At 40.4% G+C, this 26689-nt stretch overlaps 1 protein-coding gene across 5 annotated transcripts in view; it reads right to left on the bottom strand.

The window, feature by feature from the left end:
• Positions 1 to 26383, bottom strand: part of KCNJ16 (potassium inwardly rectifying channel subfamily J member 16) — a 38800-nt gene extending 12417 nt beyond the window's left edge. The window contains exon 1 of one of the 5 annotated variants that reach the window (XM_072403450.1): positions 26263 to 26383. Coding sequence is in view for 1 of the 5 variants with exons in the window: in XM_072403448.1 (XP_072259549.1) it covers positions 21884 to 21893 (10 nt within the window). In the remaining 4 variants the exon portion in view is untranslated. Of the gene's footprint in view, positions 1 to 749; positions 993 to 17318; positions 17460 to 21883; positions 22029 to 26262 lie in introns of those variants that run through there. The other 4 variants (XM_072403448.1, XM_072403451.1, XM_072403452.1 and 1 more) reach the window with 4 other exon arrangements.
• Positions 26384 to 26689: the final 306 nt, after the last annotated feature.

Raw genomic sequence — 26689 nt, 5'->3', positions numbered from 1 at the left:
CATGAAGGTGTTTTTTATTGTAATTTCTAAGGGTGCAGTGGGCTTTAATTGTCTCCTGAGGGTTACAGATGCTGCTTTTTAATTCCCCTGGACTGGTTTTTGTACCGAAAAACAGACCCTTGTTAGACCAGATTTCATTTTAGTAAAAAAAAAAGAAAACTTTCAAGCTGCACAATACAAATAACAACTCCATTTATACAATAAATCAATATTATCTTCCAAAATATATCATCCAAAAACACCTTTAAAATTAGGGGGGAAAAGTTGTCTCTTTTTTTTGGAAACTGCAAAAATCAGTATTTTCACCGCAAAAAATAATTTTGCTGGAATCACATCAGCAGGAAGATTCTACCTATTGGTGTCCAACATTTGGACACCAATGATCTTTTTGGCTATCTGTAGAGGTGACATTCTTCCCAATGACCGGCAATGTAAGAGGAATTCTTCCCACTGACCATCACACTAACATATTGTGATCTGTGGATATAGGAATTATAGAAGGGGTTCACTGAAGACCTGAAAGTTATTTTAAGGGTTTCTCCATGGTAAAAAGGTCTGGAAACACTGGTCCAAATTGTGAAGTATCTCCAGTTTGGACCACCATCCCAATGAATGCCCTCTACCCTCTATCTACTGGCTTGTAAAACAATTTCATTTATGTCCAGTGGCCCTTTAAAAAGTGTAACCGCCCAATCAAAATGATACTTTCCAGCCCCCATAATACAGATCTTCAGTTATATGTAACCCACCTGGTTTTCAGTTCTTATTTCTCCTTCGCCGTCCTCAGTTCTGTATACAAAAATGTTTACCTCTCGCGAGCTGTAATCAGGTAGCCATTATGGAAATGACAGGGATCAGTGCCCGAGTGCCAGGTGTGGTTCTGCTTAAGAAATCTTTTTTAAACGCTCTCATTTCTCATCACTTTGCTGCTGCCAAGTTTGGGTGGAACCACAATGCAACAATAACAGATTTGTCAATCTACATTTTCACACTCAGTGACCATCACAATGCACGGTGTTACTCAACTTCCCGCAATGGTTCCTGATTTAGACGGAAGCTTAAAGCTGAATTAGAGTCACAAAAACTGTCTTTAGATATATTCCTGTATAGCAACAAAAAGTATAAATCCACAACTAAGTGTAAAAAACTACGTTATGTGCACCATAGGTCTGCTAACCCAGATATTGCTTTGTTAATATAAAGATAGGATCAACAATGTGCTGAACATAGCTTTTCCACTGCAGGGTGCCTGCTGAAAACTACAGGAAGGGCGGAGACAAGACCAGCTGCGGTGCATTAAAAAAGAAAGCAGCAAGGACTGGTCTTTTATACAGGAAGCTCCTGCACAGGGCAAACTGTTTTACTGGATCACTGCCCAAATTGGGAAGAAATACCCAAAGCCAATAATTCATACAGCAATAGTGGCCCTTGCTGTATATTGTGACACGTCAACAATCTACTCATGCAGACATGCAATTTTATTGACAGGTCCTCTTTAATTTGACCGTATGAGGATAAAATGATCATTTTAAAAAGCAGTCATATGGATGTTTTTTGTTTCTGCAGGTACACGACAACCTGAAAGCCCTCAAATGCAGAGGATTCTTTGGCCAGTTCCAGCTTGTGCTGATCCCGGTAGCCATAATCCATTCTCTGTAATTACCCAGAGACGTTAGAAAGCCTGAAATGAGCCGAGCAGAATTGTTTGCCATGCTGCCCTCAGGCTTGTTTTCAGGTTGTTTTTTTTTTTTTTTTATCACGAGTCATGGAATGTTTTTGTTCCTAATTTTAAATGTCCAGATGTTTCCACGACTCGCCGTGTTTTCCAGAGGAACAGTTTTGGCTCTTTTTTATTTTGAGGTTGTCACATTTTCCATTTAGCGGGGGCATCCCTGGGGTTGAGTCCACAAAGTAAAGAGGTATCTGTAGACATAAGATGACAGCTGGCTGTTTTTGGCCCTAAATCGACAGGTGGTTGGCGTGAATTGGCAGATATATAAGAATATTTTTACCCGCTGTGATAGATGGCGCACTAGCAGTGCCCCCATTTACTTTTCTCCATTTCCTCTTTCATTAACTTATCTTTCAAACCACTCTGAGTATCATTTCAACCATGCTGGCAACGTCCATAGCACCATGAGTCATTGTCACCAATTTGGAGGGACTGTCCCTCTTCATACTTCCCAACTATCCCTCATATGGAAGGACTGTCCCCCATTATACCTCTCAATGGGTGGAACTTCATCATAACTCCCAACTGTCTCCTATTTGAAGGAACTATCTCACTTTCCGCTACCTAATTATCCATAATATGGAGGCACTGTCCCTCTTTCTACCATCCAACTGTACCTGACTTAGGCAGACTTGTCCCTCTTCATACCTCCCAACTATCCCACATATGGAAGGACTGTCCCCCAATATACCTCTCAATGGGTGGAACTTCTTCATAACTCCCAACAGTCTCTCATTTGGAATGACTATGCCACTTTCTGCCACCCAACTGTCCCTGATATGGAAGGACTGTCCCTCTTTCTACTGCCAAGCCATCTCTGATTTGGAGGGACTGCCCTTCTTCATACCTCCCAACTCTTGGATTTCAGATCCAAGTACATCCTCAATTACCCCTCTTTTTGGGGGAATATATACAGCACTGTAAAATGTATTATTGAAAATTACTACTAAAGTCTTATTTTGCATTAAATCTTCATCCAGCCTCTAGATTATTCAATAATTTTTTTGCATATTAGGGACATGGCAGTGGGATGCTATTTTTCTAATATTCAACCTACAAGTGTTCCCCTCCCGTATCTAAAAAAAACAAACGGGAACTCATGAACTATTTGCATGTAATGAAGCTGCAGACTGCTGACCCTCCTGCAAAAAAAAACTTTACTCGGTCAGCAATGACAGAGGAACTCCAAAAACGCCCTCCTCCTAATGCATTTCACCTGCCACTGAGGTTTATTTGTTGAGCTTTTCTATTAAAAAGACATAAAAAAACAAATAAAGTACCACCCACATACATATTTTCCCTTGTTTTGTCTCTAAAAATTCTGCAAGCAAAAAATAATGTTCAGCTGGGTCCTGATTTTCTAACTTTTTTTTTTTGCTGCTCTGAAATCTCAATGCAGCGTTGCCATCCCTTATGTTAAGGAGAAAATGTTCTGATAACAAAGCTTGGAATTTGATTGGAGCAAACTAATTGCAAAAATGTATTGAATATCTTTTTTTGATCATGCCCAGACATGAAATTTAGGTAATTCAGTATACTGACTTAGGTCCCGAACCCAAGGCTATCCCCTGGGGTAAATCTCTATGGGGGGATTAGTAGGCTACCCTTCTGCTCCCCTCCACCCCACATAGTGCCATACAGTGCTGTCCTTGCAAACAATAAAATACATTTTTGACTAAGTTCATGTAGCTTTTGTTTGATGATTAACCAACAAACGTTCCCAATAATTTAACCTTAGTTGACCTCTTTGAGTTTATGGCCCTGATTCACTAAAGCTCTCCAAGGCTGGAGAAAATACTTTCATCAGTGAAGCTGGGTGATTCAGAAAAGCTGCAATAGATCTGATGCAGGATTGAAAACATTTGCTAACGAATCGCTAATGAGTTTTAGTAAATCCATTCCAGGTTTGCTGGATTACCCAGCTTCACTTATGAAAGTGTATTCTCTCCAGTGTTAAACAAATGCCCAAATCCAATGATCTCTGATGCCTACGGCTGGGCACTTTAACAAGAGCATGCAGTGAAGAACCAAGGGCACATGCACCGACCGTACAATCACCGTATCAGAAAACAAATGAGCCAGCCAATTATTTCCTCATGCATCATTATTGGATGGCATCCAGAATTGGATAAGTCGTAAGTAATTCTAAGAAATGCTGCTGATAGTTTTATAGCATCAGCACTGACTGGCACGGAATAACAGTTGGATTAATGCTTTCTGCAGTAAAAGCTACAGTAGGTGCTTTCACAAAGGTGATGACACATTGGGCCTTTATGGAATTCTCAAGATGGATATTATATTGAACAGAATGCTTGACTTTGCTGGTGCTGCAAGAAAAAGGCCCCAATCATGGGTACAATGCTTCTGAGATTACAGAGGGTAGTGCGGACACCCTCTATAGAATAACACCTTCCATGATCCAAAAATAAAGATCATGCAAATAAAATATTTATTTACACAATTGACTCATGAAAATAAAGCCAATTGTGTAAATAAAGCTCCTGGAAAAGCATCTTTGATTTTTTGCTTTGGCCGGGGTGCAATGAATGTGCATGGCTCCTATTCAAGTCACTTTAAGAGAAGCAAATTTAATTGCAATGTAGCAATTTTTATATTCAAGATAAAGATTTTCTCTGCACCTTCATATCGCCATTAGTTTTCCATCAATTTCTACATACAAACATTCTTTTAAATAAGAAAAACATAAGAATAAGAACATAAATAGGAACAGTTATCATCCAAAAGAAAAGAATAGATAGAAAAACAGGTTGGAAAAGAGGAAAGAAAGAAAAACTAATTGAAGAAACTTTTAACCAGAAAAATTCAAGACCCTAACAAATGCAGTGCTCCATTTTTGGTCTCATGTTGTTTGAATCTTTCCATCACAACCAGATAAGCTTACATTTGCATAAGGAATACAGACATCAGTGTATTCAAAGAAATCCTGGACATAAGTCCAGTAAACTATGAACAAAACAAGAAGACCGTGTTTAGGTTAATCCAGATTCACAGTTCACCAAATGGAAAGGTAAGCCAATGATTTTACCGTGGCACCAATATTTTGCCAAGTAAGGAGTTCATCCCTGACTTAATTTAGGAAACCATCAATACCACCTTGGCAAAAATGTCTATATATTAGGTAAATGGTTTACATTACTTGGGGAAAAAAAACTAGCATCCATAATACAGTCTCCCGTACTTTATGGAAAGATAATCATGATTTCATTTTGGAGCAGCGGGAGAAACTAAATCAGTTAACTTGATGGACAACCCTTACCTCTTGTTTACATTTTATGGTATTGTTCTGCACCTGGAGCAGTCTAAAATTTAGGTTCATAACTCAGGACAAGTTATTTGGCTCTTAGTAAAAAACTCTAAATTAACTATTATTGGGGAATTTTAAAGAATTATGGCTTTTTTGGGAAAAAAAAAATCAGCTGATGTCCTTTCTGCAATAAAATAAACCTCCCTGCCTGATTGTAATTTGCATACATTATTGCACTTGCTACTTCTTGCTTTCTCATAGACATCACCATCTTGCCCTGTCCTCTTCTGAGTTCCAGATCTTCAGAAAATTGATTGGCAAGACCAGAATGATGTAAGGTTTGCACATGCTCAGGAATTCATTCCCAACAACCAGTAGTATGCCAGGATACCCGACATCATACACTGAGCATGCGCAGCTCCATGTACATTGGGCTTTTTGGGCCTTTCCTGCTCCTGTGTAATGATTTGTATCTGTCCGTCATTGGCAACCCTTATTTAATATACAGTTCTGGGTAATATGTTGGCGCTATAATATCAATGAACTTGCCTGCTCACAATTTTATTTCACTTAAGTTTAGTTACGCTTTAAGTAAATCAGATTGGTGATAGGAAGTTATTTGATAAAGTTTATCAGGGTAGGTTAGACAAGAAGACTTCCAAACCCAGAACGTGATGGATTATTGTGAAGAATTGAAACAGGTAAGGAAGCTGGGCTTTGTAAAATTGACTGATTTCATATTAACCAACAACTGAAAATTTTGGTAAAATTTTGCCAGGTTCGTGAAATGCATGAGAGTCATCAGGGAAGGCAAAATGAAAGCTTTGGTGTCTTTTAAGAGTCCAGTGGGCACATAAATGTCTACAGCTCTTTTTAGCTCTCCAAGGCCACAATTACCCCCTCATTAACTTACTTATGTTATTTCACAGAATAAAAAAACAGGCAGTAAAATAAAAAAATATTATAAAATCAGTTTCAGCGAATTCATTCTGTTGTTCCTTAGTGACAGGTACAATTTGTCCTAGATATGGCATTTTCCATGTACCGTACAATATACAACCTGTGTTCACTAAAGATATTAACATAAAAAAGCAGGCAACCAGTTTTTCTGCTTGCCCAGGAATGTTGTGTAAGATCCTTTACCTCCTACATTATGTGATTTTATCTCCGTGTAATCTGTTCCCAGGCAATTAAAGGGATATTTTATATTTTCAGTGAACCATAAAATTCCAAACACATTCACTCCAGAACTAGAGTATGTGTCTTTCATTTAAAGGGGGTTTACTCTTCAAATAAAATGAGCTTTCTACATTATTCAGGAAATGGGAAAATATCAATTGATTGTGTTCACATCCAGCTCATCCTAATGTAATATATTATAGTGACTGTGGGGTATGTCAGCACCTGAAAACTTTTATGTCTTGGATATTCAACAGCAAGGTATCCCGGCCATTATTCTGTTCCTTTGTTCCTGAATATTTTGGGTGTTCCTACTCGTCTTTGTATGTTCCAGCTTCCTTTACATTTTCTATCCCATAAAAAAATAATGTAAACTCTCCACCATGGACCCACCAGGTGTGCAGTCCAAGGAACCCGACACATAAGTTATGGGGGGCACAGCTGATGTACAAATCCTGGAAACCAGCACAGAGGTGGTGGGACCCTTTGATAAGGGGTATTGCAGGTGTACAGACTCAGGAACTCAACACAGGGGTGATGTAAGCCTCTCACAATGGGCAAATCAGGTGTGCAGACCAAAGAACCCAGCACAGAAATGGTAAGAGCTTCTCATAACAGGCCTCGGAGCTCATTATGGGGATAATGGGATCTCCTTTTAATGGGCATTGTAAGCGTACAGACCTAGCAACTCAATACAGGAGTGGCGGGAGCCTCTCACAATGGGCAAATAAGGTGTGCAGATCCAGGAACTCAGCACAGGAATAGTGGGGACAGCAGGTGTGCACACAAAGGAAATGGTAGCAAAGGATGGTAAGTGCTTCTGATAACAGGCCTGCAGGTGTAAAGACCTTGGAGCTTAGTACAGACAAAATGGGCACTGTAGGTGTACAGACCTAGGAACTCAATACGGGGGTGGTGATAGCCCGTTATACTTGGCACATTAAGCGTACAGATGCAAAAGTGGTGATGACAGCAGGTATGAAGACCTAGTAATTCAGGAAAGGGTGGTAGGAGCTTCTCATAATAGGGTCAACAGGTGTGCAGACCCAGGAACTCAGTAAAGTGTTAATGGGATCTCCTTACAGACCTAGGAACTCAACACAGGGGGGTAAGAGCCAATTATAATGGGCACATCAAATGTACAGACTCAGGAACACAGCACAGGAATGATAGGGACAGCAGGTGTGGAGACCCAGCAACTCAGTAAAGGGTGGCAGGAGCTCCTCATAATGGGCACATCAGTTCTACAGATCTGGGAGCTCAGTATGGTGATAGCGGGATCCTTTCATAATGGGTGCTGTAGGCGTACAGGTCCAGGAACTCAGCAAAGGAATGGTAAGAACCTTTCATAATAAGTACAGCAGGTGTACAGACCCAGGAACCCAGGGATGATTGGAGCCCGTAATAATGGGAACAACAGTTGTACAGACCTGGGCTGGTAGGACCTCTAAATACAAGGACCAATTAATTGAAAGATTTAAGTGAACATTTATAGCCCAGTGCCCTTGGCTTACCTTCTCTGCCAGGCTCAAGATATTGGTATGATGACCAAGAGGATTATCCTTCCAGAAAGAGGAGTTCGTGGCCTTACACTTCTGACACCAAGCGGAAGTTTGCGATGTCTACACAACACTCGGACAGGAAAAGCCACAGAAAACACAAACCAGATGAGCAGCTCATTAACATTTTATCATCACGGGGGATCGAACTAAAGATGTCACTGCATTTCCTGAGGAAAACCAACCAAAAACATCAGTCGGGGGACTTTCTAAACAAAAGCTTGAAGGCTGCCTAAAAAGGAAATGGTTCTGTATGGGCACGGCAAAGCTCAATGCCATGGACAAGCCAAAGGCAGCATTAGGCCAATGGACGTCAGAGGTTTGTCGCTGGGAATGATCTTTTGTGATCGTTTCCAGAGACAGATGAATGAATAAGCATTGTATACACATTTCTATGGAGAGGGGGGAGAAAGAGCAAGAAGACCACAGTCAAATCCAGCCCAGGGGTATAGGTAGCTCTGCCATGAAGCACAGCCCGGTGGATGATGCCACTTATAGGTAGGCAACACAATGGTGTCTATTCTCCAACCCTCTTATTTCTTGTGCTGTTCTTTCTGCTGACTGCAGCTTTAAAAATGGGCCCTAGCAAGATATTATGGCTTGTGACAGGTTCTCTTGAGCCTGTTTATACTCCTATGAGTGATTGGGTTTACATCTCCTAATACGTACAATTCCACCCCTAGTCGTATTTGTTTCCATCAAGGAAATCTGGTGTACGTTGAGGCAGGAACTCCCAGATTTATGACATTATCGAATTTTGCATTTCTACGTTTTTCTCCCTGTGCCGTCTCTCTTGCCTTGAGAATCCGGTAATGAGATTATAGGTGTATTATACCAGCAGAAAAGGTCATCCCGCCATGTAATGTGAACACATTAGCATCTGCTCTGTGCATGAACCCCGCACGCGATCTTTTGTTACGCACACGATAACAGACGCATTGCAGAGATTCCTTGCCGCGCAGACTTTGTTCAAATATTTATGCTGAGTGTATATTAATGTACAAACAACACAGGATATCCTGAGACTCTTTTTTTTTCATTTTATTTTTAACATCCAGGACTTCTACGAAAACGCGTCTATCTTTAGTGACAGGCGTTTTACGTAAGCCTGCATGCGTTTCCTCAATTTGGCCATAACGCGTTGCCCTTCTGCCTTTAATCAAGACGGTCCTGAGGCTTCCCTCTAATTATGTAACTGCATAAGCAGCGTGACAGCATTTAGTGGAATCTGGAGCCCCGGTCCCCTCTGGTCATTATTATTAGAAGTTTTTAAAGGGACGGTCTTGTTTCAGATTTAGCTTGGTGAGGTCAGAATACATTTTTTTTGATGGGTTGGCAATAATAAAGTGGACATATCATCAAATTGTTAAACCCTATAATTGATATTATTAAATGTTTTATTATTGATGTTAATTTTTTTATATATATATCTTTATATATATATATATATTTTTTTTTTTTTTTTTAAAGGGGCATCTTCCCTTCTCTTTTTAATGCCCCCGCAGTAAAGACTGAATGAGAGCATAGAGCCTTCCGAATGGCCCAGGATCAGGCATGCGCAAAAGGAGCTTTTCCCCACAATGAAAAAAAAAAGTGCAAGCTTAGGTGACAAAGGCAAAAGAAGGAAGAATATGGTGGCGCCCAGCGCGTCCTCTACTTTGGGACAAAGAAAGATTACAGAATGGTGCTGGACCGAATCGGGGCCAGCCGTGGATAGGTAGAAGTAAAGGTAAGTTTGATTTTTTTATTTTAATGAAAGTTCCACATGAGCTAAAATCAAAATAATAATAAAAGGCATAAATCATTGTAGCTTTGTATACATTAAAGCAGAACTAGTCCTTGGTGGGTGGTGACCTCTTCCCATAATTGTCAAGTATAACCAGCTAAATGTGGGTGCACACTTTTTTTGTGTCCAGCAGTGGCGACAGGTCCTGTATTTGTTCACCCAAAGTTGGCCAAATTCTTCTGGATACTCCACAATTGCCTTCAACCAATGAGAAACCACTGATGGTGTAACTCCTGCACATTACCAGGATTTACATTGTCCTTGGCACCTAGGTCTTCTTGCTGTATGATAGGGATACAGCTCGTTTCTGCATTGCATGGCACATACACCATGCAATGGATGCAAAAATAGAAAGTCACCTGGAAAAGAGGAAACATGTCTGCTCTGCCAAACTCTTCTACCTGGTGACTTTGAAGAGCATTGCATTGTTGCATTTAGTTCCACTTTAGTACAATTTTTAATGCAAGTGTAAAGCTCAGACTGGTAGAGTAAGAAACAGCTTTAAAAAATGGTGCCTGTAGTGCAAGGATTGGGTAAAAAGATAAATGGAGGTGGAGGTGCAGGTGACACCTTGCTGTGCCCTTCTTCATAGGAGAAGGCAATGGTGGTTTCACATCGGCCATTCCTCAATCTGCCAGGGTGTATTGATAACCAACATCAGAGGACAGGTTTTCATCTGACGTGGTCATTGCATTCATTGTATTCATGCAATGCTTTATTCACACACCTGAAGCAATCTTGTAATGCTGTTTGCACCTGAGCTGGATTCACTCTTAAGATAATAAAAGCATAGGAGCAGGACACCAACAAGGTTAGATGCATTTTTTAGAACCCAGTCAGCAATCTCATTGACAGCTTCACTTTAAATCGCAGGATGAGAATGGAGAGAGGGCTGCTGGAGAAATTGAAACTGCAGCATAGAAAGCCCATGTCCCTTCCCCTACAAGGCAAAACTGTGCTGTGTGTAAATCTCAGGACTGGGATGACAGAAATACAAATTCCTTGGCTGGTACCTCTTTTTTCTTGTTTGTCTGGATTAACCTGGAGCTGATATATCTCCAAACAAACAACTCAAACTAGGTACACACTTGCAATAATTATTGTTGGAAAACGAACGACTAACGATTATGCACGAATATTTTGAACGATCATATTGTGTACAATTCTGTACATGCTATAACAATACGATCCTTCAAAAATAATCCACTAATAATGTACACACGCTAGATTCGATTGTTCGAACGATGCAATAAGTGATATGTAAAGGAGAAAACATACTGCGGAACCATCCACGATCACTGAACTACTGTACACACAATAGGTAGCGCACGATCGTCGCTCAATCAGATCCGCCGGAACGGTCGTTAGTTTCCAGCGAAATCCTCGTTCATCGGCGTCGTTTTGCACTTTTTTTGTTAACGATTATCGGATGATTGGTCGTTAGTCGTTCATTTCCAACAATAATTATTGCAAGTGTGTACGCAGCTTAAATAAACTAATGTTGCAATGGCTGAAAAGAGGCCACATGGGATCAATAATATTAAGATGCCAAAAAAATACAAAAAAGAGCTTATATTAGTATTTTAAGGAGGAAATATTGCTAGAATAATCTAAATGTCATCCAGTTAGGGTTTAGATTTACTTTAACAACAACATGGAAGATTAATTTATAAATGTCTGACCTGCAAAATATTGACAAAAACCACAATAAACTTTCCAACCGGTTGTTTTTCACTGGCAATGTTTTTATCATTTAGGACAAGTAATTTAGTAGCTTTAGATAGATTTGCTGATAAGGAAATACCAGTAGAAGTTACAAACGTCAAAGTGGATGGATCTGGACGGAGCTGGTTGATGCAAGTTCCTGATCTTTACAAAACAGAGCGGTGACAAAGGGCAAGTATTCCACTTGCAAGAACATGTAGTTTATTTGTTATACATCATATAGCCAAAGGTTTGTGAACATCTGACCATCGCCGCTACAGTTGGCCAAACATGGACAGTTCCGCAGATTATGGATTTCCGGCATCTTTAGAGAAGGGTACAGTCGATACAACATCATACAAGGACATTTAAACACTTGTGCCCTTCCAGCCTTGTAGTAAATGTTCTGGAGAAGGACCATTTCTGTTCCAGAATGACTGTGCTCGGTGCACAAAGCCAGCTTCAAAAAGACATGGTTTTAAAATAGCACTGTAGGAGAAACGGATGTAGGGGCTACAAGACTAAAGCTACATGCACACGTCAAATTTTTCTGGCGTGTGTACAGCCCATGTCATTCATCCACGAACGATCCACGAGCGATGAACGACGAGCGATCCTAATGCAAGGAAAGGGGGAGAGCGCGCAGCAGGGTGCCGCTCCGTCGTTCTCCCCCTCCCCTCTCCATAGAGCAGAACGGTGCTGTATGTACAGCACTCGTTCATGCATCTTGCGGTTCTTATCGTTTGGAAAGGATCGTGAAAGATCCTTTCCAACGACAAGAATTGCACGTGTGTATGTGGCTTAAGGCTGCGTACACACGTGCAATAATTGTCGTTGGAAATGAATGATCCACGACAGAATGTTCAAAAATTGTTAACAAAAAAAAGTGCACTGGTCATCGACCTCGACGAACGAGGAATCTCGCTGGAAACGAACGACCGTCCCGGTGGATCTGATTGGGAGACGATCGTACGTAATCTATTGTGTGTACGGTCGTTTAGTGATCGTGGATTGTTCTGTGATACACTTTCTCCAAGGCCATCCTGATAATGCTGGCCAGATGGTAGGGTGGAAACGCAAGAGAAGGAACAATGTGCCATTTAGAAAAGTTGCCTGGAGAGGGTAGCTTGGTAAGTTTGGGGGTCTATAAAGGACTTGGAACCATTACAAAATGGGCCATTCAAGTGGTTCCTTTCCGAGTGTTGTTGTTGGATATACCTGTGGCTTGGTCTCTTGGCAGAAGTCAGTGTTTATATACCCGATTTTGAACCACCTTAAGATGGAGTGGGTGCAGATGAGGATCAGGTTGGTGCTAATTACATTTTTGGTTAGTTTTGTTAATCATTTGTTGTTAAAAATTCAAGTAACAGTATATTGGATCAACCAGTCATGAGTCATGAACCTTTCCGCCTGCACAGAACCCTGACCTCCACCTTGCTCATGAGTTAAAATGCCAAATGCAAGCAAATCTTCTTGTCCAAAGTTGGTAACTGACCTACAAATGCTTTTATGGCTAAAATAGCACAAATTCCCACAGACACTAAAATCTGGTGAAACATCTGACCATTTAATGATAACATGCTTGTATCACCAATAACACAAAAGTTGGGTGCTCACAAAGGATTTTAACACACAATAACCCCAATTTATTAGTTGGTTACACAAAGGAAGTCATTGAATGTTATGTTGACCATAAAAACTTTCTTTTCAGTTTCAGGTGAATAACCAAATAAAAGCAAGTGTTTAGCCATTTCCAAAGCTGGACCAAAGTTTACTTTGCCAACAACTTGGTTAGCAGAGTAAACAGCATTTTTGACCCAGGCAACTGCAGGCGTTCGCCATCAAAAACTGCAGGGAATATTGTTATCAATCAGACAGGCCTTATCATTCAGGTCAGGGGATTACCAGGAAGCAGTAAGTTAATAAGTACAAACCAATCATATATCAGAGCTAAGTTTATGAAATATAAACCTAGTTAATAAAATTATTCAGACATAAGGGAACCTTTTCGTGCGCATATCTAAAACTCATTAAAAAGTGTGCTTTAAGGTAAATGTAACTCTAGTTTTCAGCTTACCAATCCTTAGTTCACTTGATTATCCTGCCAATAATAGACTTCAACTTCATGTGGTAGGGTGTCCATGCTTACTTATCATGCTGTAGCTATGGAGGAGCAGTGTTGTCACCCAGCAAAGTCTGTTCCTCCCCCCAATTCTCCATAACATAGGGAAGGAGTTTTGTATTTCCCAGAGGTGAACTGGGTAGGGCTGATAACAGTGCTTGAGATAACAGTGCAGAGTGTACAAGACAGCAATGGATTTCTTGTAAGATTCACAGGTAGGACTGGTTTCTTTAACAAATAAAAAGGAAGCAAATTTTTTCAGCTGGGTGCTGCCATCTTAAACGTGATGTCAGCCACCCCAGTAGACGCAAGACTGTCATTCAAGTGATACCCTGATAGCCCTTCCTAACCTTTTTACCCTAGAGGAGCTCTTGAAATAAATGTTGGGTCTCAGAGAACACGTGATTGAATTGATTGTCGATGAGAAGAATGCCCCGAACCAATGATAATTAGGGAAGAAGTTTTAGTTAAATGCCACCTCTAGACAGGTAAATGACCACCTGTGCCATTCTACTAGCTTTGCCAACTGCTGTTGATCCCAGAACCACACAGGCACCATCAGATGGGAGGTCAATTATCCAAAAATCAAGGAAAACCATTGGAGAAATCTTGGAGATCCAAGCCTCGTTGACAGTGGCTGATCTATAGTATTCCTCATCACTTAAGCTAAATAAAAGGTTATGTATGGAATGGAGGGTTAAGAAATCTGGGTTAGCACAGACAACAAGAGAGCAATGACATTTAAAATATAAAGGGGGCTGTGAAAGGAAACTGACCCTTCCTGGAATAGTCAAATTCTCTAGGTAGGCAATAAAAAAGTAATTCATGGAAAGAATGATTTAAGCATTTGAATAACTTGCTTTACCTGCATTTTTTAGGTTGGTGATAGGGTCTCTTTAGCATTCCATTGAGCAAATACAATGTGAAAGCAGAACAAGTGACATCAGCACTTTCTAACTGCGTGCTGAAAAATCCCTGTGCTATTGGGTGTCAATTACCCTCCTTATAAATTTCCATATGGTTATGGGATAATTCTTATTGACAGTCTCTCCTATTAGCCCCCTGCATGAGACTTTTGTGTTTTTTGGCCAATTTTTCACCTACAGAGATATCTTTATCTGCTACTGAAAACAGAAGTCTGTCTGAATGCCAACGTTGTCACACAAACCACTTTCCACTTTCCTGGCTTGAATAAAAAAAGTTATTTAAACAACTGGGAATCTTATCTTAGTCTGGATTACAGGACCTTTGTAAAGCAGCGGAGCAACCAGCACGCCCGGAGTAACCTATCGAAAAAGAACCATAGGGGAGATAGCAAGGCCAAAGACATTGTACGGCTCTCGCCTTTAATGTATGGCGGCGATACAGCGTTATAACCCAAATATTATCAGGCTGCACCCCCGTTATCCGCCTTGGATCCATTCCAGGCCAATGGAAACAGTACAAGCTACATACATGAAAAGAATCCCTGTTCAGTTATCTGCTGCCCATTTCCCTTTACTTTAGGTGGTCTGTTTCCTTTGCTGGAATCACAGTGAAGGATGCAGCAAAAACTTGTTTTATATAATGAAACCTCATAATAAAAAAGTTTTTGCAACAAATAAGACAGCAGGCAGCAGTGAGTAGTACTGTACCCCTTGCTGCCACCCTCATTCATTGTCTATGTTACTCAAAGGAGAAGAAACTTCCCCCAGAGTGACGTCTTGTGGACAGAACCTGCCCAATCTCCCATTGCAGGTCTGAGCCTGTCCAGAGACACAACCTGCCCACCACCCTGAGCCTGCGATGCATACGGGAGACATGGCCCTTCTCCTGACCCCGCTGGGGGGGGACACCGGGCAGAGCCGCGGATCGCCTCTGGTCTCTGTGCTCTCGCGGCCCAGCTGTCAGACGGCTGTGGCCCACTAGTCCCAACTACGGGACCCCAGGTCTATGGAGCTGCCATATATTATTTATAAATGAGTTACATATTACATAAATTAGCCTAGTGCACAAAAGCAAATCTGCCACCAATCTTATGCTAATCCAACTAGTCTGATTGATTTTCTAATCGGTAATCAATATTGTGTCCTTTTGATTGCAGGTTAGGTGGTGATGGGGTGAACCACAGAACAGATGAGAGCTCCCCATTGGATTTCTTAGATCATTCCTGCACATGGCACCAATTATGATCAGAAGGTGCCAACATGTTCAATCAGAATAAATAAAAATTAATCGCTTATGATTAGCTGGCTGTTACCTTGAGGTTGCAATAGCAGAGCTAATAAAGTAAATGTTAACCAAACTGTTAACATTTTCAAAAAAAAATTAAAACTTCAAAATATTTTGAATATGGTAAACCTGCAAAAGTATATTTTTCCAATAATACCCAGTGATCTGGCCAAAGGATGACAATCTATCCGTCTCCCAATTGTGTTCCTGCGTGGCCATGTATGGATTCCATTGAACAGTCCGGGTGACCTTTTTCGGCACACATTACATGGAAAAATGTCATGTAGATGGAAAACTGCTTTCAAAAGATTACAGGAGATCAGCAATGCTTACACACAGCAAAGAATATTTGTCATATGAACAACAAATAAATAGTCATTTTTTTGCATTTAGTTATGACTGCAAAAGTTAGGGTTGATCTATTATTTAATATAATATGCAGAGTAAGCTAATAATTAATATGCAAAAAGGTTATTCTCCCCAATGATACAGCCAGAACTATGTGTCTGTGCACGCCCAGAATAAAACATAATGACAGATAAAGTGTAATTGTTGCTGAAATTGAATGGAGCTGGGAAGGTATAGAATTTAGGTTACCTTAAAAATGATCCCGGTGTCCCAGGTTTGATTTTTCTTCTCTTCCTGTTTTGTTTAACACCTATCACCTGGACAGAAATCACCTTTAAAATTGGGGAAAGAACATTGATATCCTGCTGATTCATAGGCAGCCATGCTGATCCTTGTCCCCGTACTGATCCTGATCTTTGTCCACCACCAAAAGCGCCTAAAATGGGCACCAGATTTGGATCATGGGGCAATGGAGGAAGGTGGCCCAGTCTGGTGGATCAAATTTTCCTTCAGATTATGTGAATGGTCAGGGTCTTCATTTACCTGGGAAAGAGATGGCAGCAGGATATGGCAGAAGGCCAGTCAGCTGAGGCAGGGTAACTTTTTGGTATGAACTGAGTTGGCAGCAGAATTGCAGCCTCCAACAGATATGTACAGGAGTATAATTGAGAGACTGTTGTCACCCATAACAGGAAGTGCCTAAATATTCACCTTCATGGCAGAATTGCCAAGGAATGAAAGCTGCATATTACAAGGTTGCTAACAACTTGTGAAAGCTTAAAGTGATTTTAATGATTGGTTTGGATCCATTTTAAAATCCCCAACCAATTTGGTTTTGGGTAAATTGGAGAAAAGTTAAAACTCCTGTTGGGTTTTGCTGTTATCTGTGTCTCCATTAGGCAGATCAAATCACTTTTATTATCCTGCTGACAATGGATTACAAGACAGGAAATGAGGAAAATGTACACTAAAAACACAGAAATAAAAATGTTATTTAAGTGATGACTGGCAACCATAGATGTACATTATGGTCGTAATTTCTTTTAAAAAAGTGCCAATAGAAACAAAAGTGTTCATCAGAGTTTTTGATACAAACAACACTGACCTCCATGGGGTCTATAGCTCTTCAAAGTAGCGAACGCGTTGTATCTGGCCAATCAGAATGGGAACAGCTTTGTAAATATGGTGATCACCATCTTTCTAAAGAGAAAGCAATGATTTTCTAAAGATTGCAATCCTGCTAAAAAGTGGTGATCGTTTCTTTTATGAATATATAATAGCATGTTTGCCTCTTTATAAATAGGCCCCTAAACGGACAGCCAATGGGATTTAAGCACCTAACTACCAACCAATAGCATCACAGACAACTCCTGAGACTCCTTAAGAATTTTAACATAGGAGATTGTACACACCTTACTGTATACAGTAAAGAGACGTTCCATCAGGATACACAGTCGGCCACCCAGCCTTCATCTTCGGCAGTCACCGGTAGACCACCCGTTCTTCTTCGTCCATTCTCAATTTACCCCCTTCTTGGTTTCTGGAGCTCGCACTTCCTGGTGAATGTTATCTACTATATAGGGCTGAAACACCTGTGACCTGCGTGTTTTCTGAGTTGGAATGTTCCCAGGCATAGAAGACAACAAAAGCAAATATTTGTGCTCACCTAGACCCGCCTTTGAATGTGAAACTTGTTAGTCGAACAATGAGGTGTTTTTCTTCAGTCAAAGAAGGCAACCAAATAACCAACAATTACAGCAATTAGAAAGTTGGATGTTAATTTGAAACTAGGAACTGAAATTTCTAAGCAAGACCCTTTGTTTTCCCTTTTCCCCAACTATTACCTAATTTCTAAGCAAACCTTAAAGCAGACCTAAACTCAGAAATTTAACTTGACAACCCTTTTATGTAAGGTAAAAATTATGTTAGTTTGTTTAAAGTGCAACACCCTTTTTTTTTTTCTTTTTTTTTTAAGAAAACGCGTGCAGCACTGCCCCCTAATTCTTGCCTAGGCGATTGGGAATGAATAGGAGTGCAAAGCCTCCCCATATACCTATGTCACACATCCTGGGAGGCTCTTGAGTGCTCCATCTGCGCATGCCTGAGCATCTGGAAGACACCTCTTGACCGATCGACTGCACTGTGGGATTGAAGGTGTTTTTTTTTGTGTAAGGCATTTTTGAGTTTAGTTCCTTTTTAAGCTTGCCTATTGAGCATAAAAAAAACGCATTTATTGGTAGCTAAACATTTCAATTCACCTTAGCCACCATTCCATTCCCAATGCAATATTTTGGTCTTAAATAGCTAATCACCACCCCTTTACATCTCACCTAGGGCTGGTGGGTAAAAGCAGAACTCCAGGTTTCCCCACCACCACTAACTAAATCTTTCTGCTCCCTCCCTTAACCCCCTGCACTATGCAAAATAGTCTAGCCCCCCCTCCTATCTAATGCACTGCAACAGACCACAAATACACAAGTGCGTTAATCTGCCCCCAACCACTACCCAAGGTTTTCCTCTCTGTCCCTGAACCCTTTGCCCCATACAATAATTCTATCTCCCAATCTATCCTCTTATACACATTTATGAGCACACTACAACAGAACTCCAATATAGAGTCCTGCTTTAAACTACCCCACCACCACTCCAGCCTTTCCTCTCGCCCCCTGAACCCCTTGCCTACCTAGTGCATATTTTTTAGTGCACTGAAACAAACCCGGAATTAGTAAGTCCTGCTTTAAACCATCACCACTCTGACCTTTTGTCTCCCTCCTTGAACCTTTTGCCCTATACAAAAAAAGTCACCTCTCACCCCTATCTAATGCACATTTATTGGCACACTGCAATACTCCACAGTGTTAGTCCTGCTTTAAACTGAACCCCCTAACCCTCATTCTTAAGCTAAGTGCCACATTTATAATGACACTGTGATGATGCCAGGTTTATAAATGGGCATTAGGATTTTAAAGTGGAACTTGACCCCCTATTTGTAATTGTGATCCAAAACTCTATTCACTTGACTGGAGTAATCGAGTTCCATATTTAGAAGTGATGTAAACTAGGGATGAGCCAGAATGCCTCTGACATTCTCGCTAAAAGTTCCTCAAACTTCTGATAGGTCCGTGAAATTTCAGCGAACCGATTTCGCGGACCCATTGGAAGATCAAGGAAATCATTACACGAGGAGTACCGCGAGTGCAATGCAGCCATGGGAATCCACCTGTGCACAATCCCTGAGCACTAGAAGGTAAATGAGAGCAAGCCCTCATTTAACCCATAGTGCCCATGGAGGCAGGAGGAGTACCGCGGCTGAATTCATGTGAGTCCCGCGGCTGTGCTCATCAATGAATGCAGCCGTGAGATTCATCACAGGATGATTCCCACGGATACATTTATTCATGGTAAGCACAGCCGCAGGACTCTCTATCTGAATTTCTATCCAAGAACAAATACTACAGGGCTGCAAAAGCAATCAGAGGAGCAGAGCTGTCAGCTCCACTCCCCTGATTGCTCTTGCAGGTCCCAAAAAATTTGAATACATTTTAAAATTTATCTCGCTCATCCTTAGCGTACACAGCCTATTTACTACCATTATGGTTTCATACCCAAGTTTTGGGAACTGGCAATCTCATCAGAAATGGTGATCATGGTTTGGAAACAAGCCACTGACCCCAAATGTGACTAAAGGAGTATCAAAACTGCCAAATAAAAGAAAGAAAAAAACTAAAACGAACTGGTGATTTATAAACCTAATCATGCCCCATGATTGTTACTTTTATGAACCGGGTGAACACATATACCTATGATCCAAACTATCAGGCTGATATTTACCTACTGAGCTGGGAGTAACGAAACCCCAGCCATTTCTAAAGAAACAAAAATGGAAAATGGAAAGTTGCAGCTGCAAGCTGCACAGAAAAAATGGTGATAAAATAAAGCAGTCAAAACATAATTTTTAAAGACATTGCCTTGAGGTTTCCTGTCTTGGCCTAACTTCACCTGAGATCACACCCAGCGTTGCTTCTCAATGTCTGATGTTAGTGTCCTGCAGACTGTCTGGGTTTTGGTATATTTGGTACAATGTGCTACGTGACGGATAATAAAGGGAACCTGTCTACTACAAATTTCTGAGCTTCTGTTTCTTATTTGTGATGAAATAAACTTAGTTCTAGGTTTGACATCTCATCCCACAGCAAGCATTGGAGTAAGTATATTGGACAACAATTTCATATGCCCATAATGTATATACATTATCTGGTTGGATGTTTGTGGGCATCCCTCTAAATGAGTTCAACTGATTCTAATGAAGGGAATTGTTAATACTGCAAAATACAAAGACATTTTGGGCAATTGTGAGATTACTACTCTGGTAACCATTTTGGTGAAGGCCCTTTTCTGTTCTAGCATGACTATATCCCTTTGTACACGACTGTACCCACCTTCATAAAGACATGGTTTGGCCAGGTTGATGTAGAGGAACTTAAATGGCCTGTACAGAGCTCTAACATTAACCCTGCTAAATACATTACTAATAAATTAGAAGTTCATTGAGTTAGGTCTTTTCAACCAACATACCTGACCTGTACCTGACTGGCAATGTGTTTTGATGCATGGACACAAATGTCTACATACAACCTCCAAAATCTTTTTGAAAGCCTCCACTGAGAATTTAGGGGGTTATAGCCTAAAAGATCCACACCCTTATAATGTACAATGGTTTGCAATGAGATGTCCAACAAGATCATATAGGTGTGATGGTCAGGTGTCCACAATCTTTGGACCATATAGCATATGTGCAGGCAGATAAGCAATAACTCTAGTAAAGAACGTAAAGCATAACTGCTGCCAATTTTGTGCTCAACCGTCTCAATCAGTAATACTTGATCAGCAGATCCAAGAGCACCACGCATGATCTTCTGCCCTTTCAATGATAATATAGGAAGGGTAATTCATGGAGGATATCTGAATTTTTGATTAGATTTTCTTAATCGCTCATGCACACAACACAATTAATGTCCTTTTAACTGATAATATCCAACAAGCCCAATACATGTCTGATTTAGGATCCAGATATTGGTTGCTTACCACCAATCAGCTGACTCTGAGGCAACATGAAGTTAGAGAAAATCTACTGCTAGGAAGGAGAAGTCACACCCGAGCTACAATGGGAAAAGGTGATATCTCTGAAGTTATATAACCAATTCTCCTGTCCATGACAACCTTAAAATTCTGAAATCAGTTGTTACAGGGAAATGAAGTAAGGTGAAATCTGAACATGGGCATGGATGGCAGATATGCTACACTATGTAAAAAACGGTAAAAGTTACAATATAAGCTATCCTTTTCGATTTGGTTTGAACTATCAGGTAAACAATGAATATAACCCCGATACTGAAAATTTCCTTGGATTACCACTGAGCACCACTTGCCAAATCTGAATATTGATCAAAATGCCATCACCGCTATCTTTGTATTGTTTCATGTATTGCAAACCTATGTGGCCATTGATTGCCCAAACTCCCTTTTGTTCTCCATCAACCATTGGTATGGGCAGCCTCCCTCACAAATATGATTCTATGTGATATGTGACTTTGACAATAATTCTACTTAAATTTAATACATCTTCATTTAATTCCTTCATTAAATCACCTGTAAAATACATTTTGGGGTCCATTTGTAAATGAATTTACCCAACTCTCACCAAATTTTTTTCACATTGGATCAAATTAAGACAAATATATGAATCATGAGTAAAAGTTGATTCGATCAATATCTAATTTATTACAATGTGAAAATGTGTACATTTTAAGTGAATTTTTGGTGAAAAAAAATGATTAAATGGTCCCCTTTATTACTATACTGGACATTTTTCTGTGATCCCTTGCTACATTTTCCTCTTGTATACATACAAAACATGTTCTGTCCTTCTGATGAGCAAACAGCATCAGACAATAGTTATCTATTACAACATACTAACCAGACCCCATTAGATCTGCTGTTTTAGCGATAATCAGGCCCTCTAAGCGTGACCGTTGCTGTTTTAGCGATAACCTGGACCTCCAAATGTGATCGTCGCTGCATGTTTGTTTGCAGAGGAACTTCAACGTAGCCAACAGCTGATAAGGCTGTACAGTGCAGCAAAAATATTCACCTTGTCCAAAGTCAATATTTATCTTGGTGCAGTAGGTTGATATCTCACGTATGTCTCAGTCAATACAATTCAGAGACTGGATATAAATAGTTTTTTTTTTGTAAATGAGAGCATCCTGTCAGCAAAAGCTAAAGGAGAGTATTTCTAAATAGGCAAATGAACGATTCGGTGATCACCGACTACTGGATGACTGTAGAAAAGATTTGCCGCTTTGCAGAGATATGCTTTTGCTTGGGTGAGTTTCTTTTGCCACCTTCTTTTCGTGTTCTTTGTGCCGGTAAGTATGCCCCCTTCCCAAGACATGATTCAAATACATTGCCTGAACAGCGTTGTTCTTGGAAAGTATTTGGGAAGCTTTGAGCAGCTTTGTTGAAACCTTAAAGGCTGAAACACCATTTTCTGCATCATGTACATTAGTGTGTTGGGGTGCAGCTCCAAATCACTGCGCACTACAATGGATGAAAGACACCACCATGCATTATGGTATGTTGCCAAAAATGGTTTATTTTCTTGACTGTTTTGGTGCATTGCCAACCCATTCATTTTAATGGGCTGCCTTAACCTCTAAGGCTGTATGAATACTAAGTATTTTTAAATGTAAAAGCAGTACTTTAAATTTCCCGCCTGGTCTTGCCTAACGGTCCCACCCTCCAGCCACACATTCGCAAGCATATGCCTGGCTGGCATCTGCTTCCCCTAGACTCATGTACCCAAAGTTCACACGCCGGGGACGCAGATGCCGGCACGGGCATCACCAGGTTACACAGATGCCCGCTGTCATCGCCAGGGGAAGAAGATGCCGGGCATCATTGGAGGACTTCACAGGCATCGCTGGAGGATGCCGCAGGCAACGCTGGAGGATGCAACTGGAATGTGGGAACCAGGTAGGAATTTTACACTCCCTAGCAATTCCACCCCGAGTGTGGCTCTTGGTTACCGCTTTTGGTATGGAAAATTCACCCTGAGCCACACTCGGGAATACCACGAGGGAGGTTAAAGCATTGCACCCGGTCATCAAGGCTTTATTAGTGTTTCTCAACTTTTCAAAATGGGGGAACCCCTAAGATAAATTTCATGTCTTTAGGGAACCCCTTCTATAATTACTATATCCACAGCTCACAGTACATTAGTGTGTTGGTCAGTAGGAAGAATTCCTCTTACATGGCTGGCCATTGGTAAGAATGTCACCCTTACAGATAGCCAAAAAGATCATTGGTGTCACTAAAACTGACCTGAAAGTCACAAACTTCTCATTGCTCAAGGAACCCATAGCAACCTCTGGAGGAACCTTTGGGTTCAATGGAACCCTGATTGAAGAGCACTGATCTAAGTGAATTGTATCTAAACCCAAAAACTAAAATACTGAAGTTTAATCATCATGGTGGCTACATTATATTACCTTTCAGGCTCTTTTTTCTTTATTTTAACTTACAACTAGCCCACGTACTGTCCTAGGACAACAACATTAGGTCAATAGAGGAACTGAGTTGCCACCCTATATAATAATGTAATTGATAAAAATGCAGAACGGGCAGAGAAACCGGAAGTTCACTGGATATCTGATGTGATTATAGCTATTGATTTGCACTAAATGACTAGATATAACAAAATACTTTCAATGGTATAGTTACCCGACCAAATAGGAATAAAGTGGCAAGTTCACTGGTTTTCTATGCATTGTTTGGGGATATTTCACACAGATCTCAATAGAGGTGGTGATTTATAAAGGAGCTATCAGGCTTCAGCAAGCTTTAAATTCCAAAGTCTACTGAAGCCAACGAGTAGCTTGTTAATATTGATAGTCAGCATTATCATCGGAGATTAAGATCAGAGTTTCACATCCCCAAACCTGAGCTTAATGGTGCTTTAAATGCTGGAAGCTTTGCAAATACTGTACACTTTGCTTCTATACAATCTCATGTCTAGGTTAAGAAGGCTGTAAAGGTTAACCAAAATCAATGCAAGTTCTTCCATCATCTTTTAATTCCTCATTATTATGGAATCCATGTATGACGAGTCAGCAGTGCACCTTAAGAAATGCCTAAAACCACAACTTGTGGAAGGGTTAGACCCTTCTGTCCATTGTTTCTACCATGTACCCATTAGTGAGATTTGCCTTTTATTTGTACTGATGACCACTGTCACTGGCATAGAAAGGGATGGAAACACCAACATTTTTAGTTGTCCCCATACCAGGTATAGAAGGAAAATCTACCAATTGAGACACCTTCATTGGAAACAACTAAGGCTACATACACACTTGCAATGCTTCTCATCCGATATTCGGCTCAGGGCCAATATCGGACAAGAATCTGGCGTGTGTACAGCGCCCGCCATCCAAACGACTGTCCTGGCAGGTCCATGGACGTTGGACAACGAACAATCGTAATGGAATCGAAGGGGGAGAGCGCGCAGCGGGGTGCCGCTCCGTCTTTCTCCCCCTCCCCTCTCCATAGAGCAGTACGGCGCTATATGTAAAGCACTAGTTCATGCATCGTAAAGTCCTTAGTGCAACCATTATTGCACGTGTGTACCCATCTTAAAAGAAAATTGCCCTCAAAAATCCTCCTAATTCCTGCTGTATTTCCTAGGGCAAAGGCTCCTCAATGGAACACAGGCAGCAAAAAAATGGTTTTACCCATTCCCCAATTTAACAAAAACAAAAAAAGGGTTAAGTTTCATCCTATGGTATCTAGGAACTTCTACTGTTTAACGTAACAACAAAAAAGTCTGTCTCGGTTTGAATTTTCTTAGCGGAACTGATTCTAAGAATAGCCTAAGAACATTAACTCCAAAGAGAAAGTAGTCATATAATAAGAATATATAAAAAATGTAAAACCCTAAGAACATTCACACAGAACAAAAAAAAACCTTAAGATCATTGGATCTTTTAGGTATTTTAAGTTTCAACATGAAGGAACTCTTGAAATAAATTTCAAGTCTTCAGGGAACCCCTTCTATAATTATCATATCCACAGCTCACAGTGGTGGTCAGTGGGAAGAATTCATTTTACATTGCTGGCCATTGGAAAGAATGTCACCCTTACAGATAGCCAAAAAGATAATTGGTGTCAGGGGTAACTGACCTGAGGGGCACAAATTGCTCATGGAACCCCTAACGGAGGAACCCTGGTGGAGAAACACTGCTTTAAACACTGGTTTCGTATCTCATAGAATTCAGTTGGGTTCAACTGGAACATTGGCCTTCATCAAACTTCATAGCATGTTAGCCAAACCTGGGTCCCTCCACCCATCTCTAATTACATGATCCTTGAGTATCTATTGTATGTAGTTATATAATTAAACCAGTGCACACTTGAAACATGGAACATATTTCTCTGAAATGTTTTTCCCTATGCTCACCTGCACTAATATCTTTAGAGTGAAAACTGTGAAAAGGAGTGCAGAACAGTGAAGTTACAGTGAATTTACATGGCTATGTAAAATAAAGGCATGGGGGCTGATTTACTAAAAGAATTTAGGCTGTTAACTTACCAAAGTGAATTATTACCTTGCAAAAGATAATTCACTTAGCTTAGTAAATTCTGTTCTAGTTCACTTAACAAAAAATGATTGGAGTCAGCAAAGCTTCATCTGATTAATTTTCTTTAAATTATTGCAGTGTACAGGGATACTTCACTTTGTGAATCTTTAGTAAATGAATTCTGTAAATATGCATTAAAAATTTGATTCCAGTCTATGTTCCTATAATCTAATGGGGTCAAGCAGCTACAACGCTCAGAACTCAGTACAACCAATAGAAGACTCACATTAACTACGTTTGTAAAATTCCTCTGCCAACCCAAATTGAATAACATCTTCATATTTGTGAACGTGTAGGTAATAAAAATGAATACGACTTGCAATGAAAAACCATTCCATTAAAAGATTATGACCAGGAGTGACCTTTGTACCAGGGAGACATTATGGGTTCCCAAAAAATATTACATAAACACATGTATAAAAAAAATACAAAAACATAAAATCGAGAACATGCAGAATAACCACGATTAAAGATTGGGGCAGTTAGAAGAAACATATAAATACTTAGGGATTATTGAAGCAAAATACAAAACTAGCTCGTTGTACCCAGGACTTTATACTAATACAATAAGCCAATAGACATAATCTACTATAATATACCCCCACCAGCCACACCGGCTCCCAACCCAATGCCAGTTCTGGTCAATGCATGACCCTCATACCTGGGTTCTCCGTGCAGGGCAGTCATTGCACAATGCCAGCTTTGTCACACTCTCCAGCCTGTTAACCAAGTGACTCTTCCTTGTTAGCTTGAAGTTAGCAATCAAGAATTTTCGGTTAAATATTTACCCTTGCTGTATGATCTTACCCTGATAATGTACTGTGAAGGGACTGGCATCTCACACAATACCTGGAATGTTCCTTTCTACCTCATTTGTTTGTATGCTTTGTTTTCTTAGCTTAAGTGGCTATTCATGTTTACAGTCCCAGGAGGTTTTATATAGTCATGGCTGCTTATAGACACCTTTACAGGGTTGGATTATTTTTTTAACAAGCCGATTTCCTGCATTTTTGGGGGACAAAAAAAACTTTTTCAAAGATTCTTTGCTAAAGTTCTTCCTAGTTCCATGGATTTACTGGTCTGAGGGT

Source organism: Pyxicephalus adspersus, chromosome 3 (assembly GCF_032062135.1).
Source record: "Pyxicephalus adspersus chromosome 3, UCB_Pads_2.0, whole genome shotgun sequence".
NCBI lineage: Eukaryota > Metazoa > Chordata > Amphibia > Anura > Pyxicephalidae > Pyxicephalus > Pyxicephalus adspersus.
This window is presented reverse-complemented; position numbering and strand designations above follow the sequence as displayed.